This window comes from Lacerta agilis, chromosome 8 (assembly GCF_009819535.1).
Source record: "Lacerta agilis isolate rLacAgi1 chromosome 8, rLacAgi1.pri, whole genome shotgun sequence".
Classification (NCBI taxonomy): Eukaryota; Metazoa; Chordata; class Lepidosauria; order Squamata; family Lacertidae; genus Lacerta; species Lacerta agilis.
This window is the reverse complement of record NC_046319.1, coordinates 81,050,311-81,056,959: the sequence shown is the minus strand read 5'-3', so window position 1 is coordinate 81,056,959 and position 6,649 is coordinate 81,050,311. Positions and strand designations below refer to the sequence as shown.

General features: G+C 49.4%; 1 protein-coding gene across 1 annotated transcript; it reads left to right on the top strand.

The window, feature by feature from the left end:
- Positions 1-2,377: 2,377 nt before the first annotated feature.
- Positions 2,378-6,374, top strand: OPA3 (outer mitochondrial membrane lipid metabolism regulator OPA3). The gene is made up of 2 exons (XM_033158579.1): positions 2,378-2,586; positions 5,817-6,374. Exons 1-2 carry the CDS (start codon positions 2,445-2,447, stop codon positions 6,143-6,145), a joined length of 471 nt encoding a protein of 156 aa, XP_033014470.1. The 5' UTR covers positions 2,378-2,444; the 3' UTR covers positions 6,146-6,374.
- The last annotated feature ends 275 nt before the right edge of the window (positions 6,375-6,649 follow it).

Here is a 6,649-nt window from a genome sequence, read left to right as displayed (position 1 = left end):
AGAAACCTGCATGACCCTAAACTTGATGACCCTCTTGGCCCCTTCCAACTCAACAAATTCTTTGATTCTATGAAAATATGACGAAGACCTATTCAGACATTCCTTAAACTTCCCCTCAGCTTTCAAGGGATCAAATATACCATCACAGGGATCAAACGTCAAGACTATTGAGAAACACAGTCGCAGGGACTTTTGATTTGGAACACAGATATCTCTAGATACATACCAAGCCCGGCTAAAGTCTTTGTGCTCTGCTGGACCTGCAACGCTACAGACCCCAGGAAGTGCACCTGAGGTTATCAGGAGGCACCCCTCCTGGCTTCCGTTGCAAACGGTGCTTGGACTTGGGACCTCACAGAAACCCTCGGCTGGGTCAATCTGGCTGCAGCCCTCCTGTAATAAGGTCAAGAGACCTCAAAGGGGTGAGAAATGGAGGCGTCTGGTCAGGAAGGCCGATGGCTGCTCAGCAATCCCACGGAGGCAGGTTCTTCTCCTTGCCTTCTCAGGTCCCATCGTTTTGCACCATTAGACCCGGCTACTCTGCGCAACACTGAACAAAATCGGGGAGTGGGGCCAGGGAGCCAGTGTGGTGTAGCGGTGAAGAGCGGTAGACTCGTAATCTGGTGAACCGGGTTCGCTTCCCCGCTCCTCCACCTGCAGCTGCTGGGTGAAGTCTCTCAGCCCCACTCACCCCACAGAGTGTTTGTTGTGGGGCAGGAAGGGAAAGGAGAATGTGAGCCTCTTTGAGACTCCTTCGGGTAGTGATAAAGCGGGATATCAAATCCAAACTCTTCTTCAGGGTGACTTGCGGGTGCTGCAGGCCTTTGCCCCTTAGACTTTGAGGTGAGCAGGAGAAGCTCTTCCCTAGAAAGCAACTTCATGCCAGCAGCAACAGCAGCTTCACCTGTTGAATTGCTGACATTATTATTATTATTATTCCAGTTACAGGTAGGTAGCCGTGTTGGTCTGCCATAGTCAAAACAAAATAAAATAAAAAATTCCTTCCAGTAGCACCTTAGAGACCAACTAAGTTTGTTCTTGGTATGAGCTTTCGTGTGCATGCACACTTCCTCAGATACCATTATTATTATTAATAATAATAATAATAATAATAATACCCTGCCCATCTGGCTGGTGTAGGAGGAGGAGCAACAGCATCAGGGAGGGGATTTTCAAGGACAGGAAGGTACCAATGCGCCCCTGGGTCTCTGCCCCGCGTGCCTGGAGGAGAGAAAGGGGAGGAGCCTCCTGGCACGTGGCTTCCGCGCAGCAGTGGGAGAGTTTTCCCGCCAAAAACTCGGGAGGGAGGGGGGAAGAGGGCGGATCGAGCCATGATTGGCTGAGGCGGATGACGGCCTGCACTGGAGGGCGGAAGTGCGCCGCAGATATAGAGAAAGGGGAAGAGTGACACAAGAGCACTGCAATTACTGTAAGAGAGGGAAACTGAAAAGCTCGACCGGCTGTGATTGCCTAAAAGGGCAGCCGCGATTATTTTCCTAAAAGCACGTTTGGCAGACGAAGAACAGAAAGGTGGATGAGAGCAGGAGCGCCTCTTTCCCGTTCTGTGCTGCAGCTTATTTCGCAAAGGGCGGGGGGAGTTGCTGCCGCCCAACCCCTTCGATAAGGAGATTCCGAGTTCTTCTTTGGCTTTCGAAGGCGGCCGCAGTGGCTCCTGCCCCGGGTGGGGGGAGGGGGAGGAACGACACATAGACCAGCTTCTAACATAAACCCGGAAGTTCCCTCTACGGAAAGTTAAAGGGTGATTCTACTACTTTTATCTCTGTGACCTCAGCCTCTGGGCAGCATCAAGTTCCTATATTCATGCGCAGCCGCCGTTGGCTGTGTTCCAACGCACCTCTCTATCCCTTGCCATCTCTATGACAATGGGAGCGGCTTCGTTCCTTCCTTCCGGTCTGTGCCGGAAGTGTACGTCAGGGATGCGTTTCGGATCGCTGCTTTGAAAGGCTGGGAAACAATCGGTTTTTGTTTTGCTTTTTATAAACCAGAAATATATTCAGTATAAACAAAAAATTCAAACAAACCAGAGTAAAAACAGAAAGTACACATGTAATTAACATATTCAAAATAATATATTCCACTTCGCCTCATTAGCATATTTATGAAAACAAAAAAAACCCTATATGCCAGTTCGCCTTATTAGCATATTCATGAGAGAAAAAACAATATTATTCAACATTGCCTCATTAGCGTGCGCCCACGTGTTAATTCAGCCGATGCGTCATGCGTGGGAGAATATATTAGCATATTAATAAGGTCTATTTGCATACGGGATATGCAGGGGCGCGACGGGCGTGCGTCTGCGAGCTGACGTCGCTGACGCACGCCAGGGAGGTTTGGCGTGACGTGCGTCTGCGAGCTGACGTCACCGAGGCCCGGCCTCTGCGTGCGCCGCGCTCTGCGCGGGGGCCGCTGGGAGCGCGAGGATGGTGGCCGGCGCCTTCCCGATTGCCAAGCTGCTCTACCTGGGCGTTCGGCAGCTCTCCAAGCCCCTGGCCGCGCGCATCAAGGACGGGGCCCGCGCCAGCCCCTTCTTCCGCCAGTACGTCTGCGGGCCCCCCGCGCAACGTGAGTCAGTCGGCGGGAGCGCCCCCCACGATAGGCGGAGTTTCCCGTCAGGGTCGAAAGGGAAGCCAATGGGAGCGAGGGCGGGCGGGCACGCAAGGGGAGTAGGCCAATGGGGAGGCGAGGGGGGCGGGCCTCCTAGGAGCCGCGGGCCAATGGGTGGGGCGGACCCGCTACGGCGGTGACATTGAGAGGTCCCCTTCCCGGGCGGCACGTGGGGAAAGCGGAGGGGGCGGAGGAGGAGGCTGAGCACTTTTGTGGCAGGGAGTTATATTATTATTATTATTATTATTATTATTATTTAAAATTATTTAATAAAATTTGTACAGCGCTTGGTTGTTTAGAAAAACCATCAAAGCGGTTTACAAAGAGAACAAAGCAATGAAAACAAACCAATGAAAAGTGAGAGAGCCAGTGTGGTGTAGTGGTTAAGAGCGGTAGACTCGTAATCTGGGGAACCGGGTTCGTGTCTACACTCCTCCACATGCAGCTGCTGGGTGACCTTGGGCTAGTCACACTTCTCTGAAGTCTCTCAGCCCCACTCACCTCACAGAGTGTTTGTTGTGGGGGAGGAAGGGAAAGGAGAATGTTAGCCGCTTTGAGACTCCTTTGGGTAGTGAAAAGCGGGATATCAAATCCAAACTCTTCTAAAAACTGAGTTAGAAATCCAGACTTAAATTCATCAATACAGTAGACTGGAAATAGACACTGGAACTCACACCAACTTTCTAAGACTCCGGACAGGCTTGGCTGAGCAAAGGTGCTCCTTAGCCGCCTGGTGTCCACATGCAGGGAGTTCCTAAGTTCAGTGGTACCTTGGTTCTCAAACTTAATCTGTTCTGGAGAGCCAGTTTGGTGTAGTGGTTAAGAGCGACAGACTCGTAATCTGGGGAACCGGGTTCGTGTCTGCACTCCTCCACATGCAGCTGCTGGGTGACCTTGTTAGCCACTTTGAGACTCCTTCGGGTAGTGAAAAGCGGGATATCAAATCCAAACTCTTCTTCTTCTTCTTCAAAACCAAAGTGTTCCAAAACGAAGGCGCACTTTCTCATAGAAAGTAATGCAAAACAGATTAATCCATTATTATTATTATTATTATTATTATTATTACTACTACTACTACTACTACTTACCAGGTAACATGCACAAGATGGCAGGCTTGGAAGCGACCGCACAAGCATTGTTGCACTCTTAAATCATGCTGCCTTTTCTCCGAAATAAACAAGTCCCAAACACTCCTCATAGGGGAGTCTCTCCATCTCCTTGAATGCCCTTTTCTGAACCTTTCCAAACTCCACAATGTCTGACGTGGTGAAAATTGGGGTGTTATTTTTATTCGTAACATTTGCATACTGCCCTTCCATCAACAGATCTCGGGGGAATTCGCACCATTAAAATTACAATTAAAAAACCCACAAAGCACACCCTCCAGACCTCTCTTGGAGGAAACACACAAAAAAGGCCTCAGAGGATGATCTCAGGGTCCAGGTAGATTGGGGAGAAATATAGGAAAAACGCACTTTGAAAATGTTGTCTATAAGGATAAAAGAAAATTATTATAAATTAATTTGGAGATGGTATTTAACACCAGTCAGATTAAATCAAATAAACAAGGGATATTCGGTGTTATGTTGGAGGGGATGCCAGGAAACTGAGACCAATTTTCAAATGTGGTGGGGGTGTAAATATGTACAATTTGGGGGGGGGCAAAGGGTGTTTAAGGAGGTAACAGAAACCACTGGGTTAAAGCTGACCAGAGCACTATTGTCAATTTACAATGGGGTGGAAGGTTCTCAGGCTATGAAGGACTTGCTTGCTAATTTATTGATGGCGTGCACAAATTATTATAGCTAGGAAGTGGAAGGGGCAAGGTGAATATAAAATGGAAGAACGGTACAAAGAGGTGTGGGATTTAGCTATTAATGATAAATTAACATGTGCCTTTAAGGTAAGACGGGGAATATGCAGGAGACATGATTTTGAGGAAATACAGAAGGTGTTTGCAGAATTTAAACTGTAAAAACGGAAAGGGGTCAAACCATCGCAAGAGGTGTTGAAATTTTGGGAGGTCGGATAGTTACAATGGAATGGTCTCGGGGGTGGGCTGCAGGTTTTTAATTCTCATTTATTTATGATCACTGTATTTTTCGCTCCATAAGACACACCTTTTTCTTTCTAAAAAGTAAAGGGAAATGTCTGTGCGTCTTATGGAGCGAATGCATGGTCCCTGGAGCCGAATATCCTAGGGGCCAAAAGCAGATCGTGCTCTTTTTTTTACAAAGAGAGAAGGGGGTGTTGAAAGGAAGCCGCTGAACCGCTGTTCAGCAAGTGATGGGGAGAGAGATAAGGCTCCCTTTCCAGCCCCGCCCCCTTGCCCAGGCCTCCATTGTTGAATGCAGAGGGAGGCTGTTTGTTTCCCCAGCGACATGGGACTGGCTGATTAGATTATCTGTCTGGAAACTGTAGAAATGGCTGTAGGACTAGAAGCTGCAGAAATGAGAGTTGGACCCCATAAAAATGGGGCTTTTCCTCTTTGCAAAAAAAGCTGCACCACTTTCAGCTGATCCTTCAAAAAAGCAGGGCTTTCCCCTTTGTAAAAAAAAGCTGCACCACTTTCAGATGATCCTCAAAAAAACAGGGCTTTTCCCTTTGCAAAAAAAGCTGCACCACTTTGAGCTGATCCTCAAAAAGCAGGGCTTTTCCCTTTGCAAAAAAGCTGCAAAACTTTTAGCTGATCCTCAAAAAAGCAGGGCTTTTCCCTTTGCAAAAAAAGCTGCACCACTTTCAGCTGATCCTCAAAAAAGGAGGGCTTTTCCCTTTGCAAAAAAGCTGCACCACTTTCAGCTGATCCTCAACAAAACAGGGCTTTTCCCTTTGCAAAAAAAGCTGCACCACTTTCAGCTGATCCTCAAAAAAGCAGGGCGTTTCCCTTTGCAAAAAAAGCTGTACCACTTTCAGCTGATCCTCAAAAAAGCAGGGCTGTTCCCTTTGCAAAAAAAGCTGCACCACTTTCAGCTGATCCTCAAAAAAGCAGGGCTTTTCCCTTTGCAAAAAAAGCTGCACCACTTTCAGCTGATCCTCAAAACAGGGCTTTCCCCCTCTAAAATTAGGTGCCTCTTATGGAGCGAAAAATACAGTGCTTTGTCACAGTAAAAATAAAAAAGTAAATGATGCCTGGAAGGGTGCAGGCCCTCCACCCCGGACATTTCTAACTCTTCCATTTCCTCTTGCAGTGTACCACTGGGTGGAGATGCGGGCCAAGATGCGGATCATGGGCTTCCGGGGCGCCGCCATCAAGCCGCTGAACGAGGAGGCGGCCGCCGAACTGGGGGCGGAACTGCTGGGCGAAGCTATCGTCTTTGGGGTGGGGGGGCTGTGCATCTTCCTGGAGTACTCCCGCCAAACCACCAACACCAAGAAGAAGGAGGACGACCTGAGCAGCACCCTCGAGAGCCTGCAGGAGCAGGTGGCTGAGCTGAACTTGACTGTGGAGACACTGGACGCCCGGCTGCGGGAGGTCAACCGGGTCCTCGCGGAGGTCTCTGCCGCCCCCAAGAAATAACGGTGCTCTCTCGGGGATGGCGGGCAGAGGGGGAGAGAGAGAGGCGGGTTCCTAAAACTGCGCTCGGCTGCACCGCGAGGTTCCCCCTTGCTGGACGGCAAAGGGCGCCGCGGGGATCCTAGCGTACGCAGCAGGATTCGGGGTGCAAAAGCCCCGCGTCCCAGCGCACCCTGTGGCGCTGAATTTCTCGGCCTTTTCCATGCGTGTAAATACTGAATCTATTAAAAAAACAAACAAATCGCAACGAAAAAAAGCTCTCTCCTTAGCCTCGCTGATCGTGGGGAGAAGCTGCGAAGGCAGCGGGTGGGTGTGGGGACTCCTGCATGGCAGGGGGTTGGGCTAGATGACCGCTGGGGGTCCCCTCCAACTACAGTTGGCTATCGGTCAGGGGTTCTTTAGCCCTGGTTAAGTCTTGTGTAATATTGGGTGGTGTGTTCATGACCTGTAGAGGGCTAAGCCTCCTGTTTTCTGGCATTTGTTAATTTATAGCATAAACATTTCCCA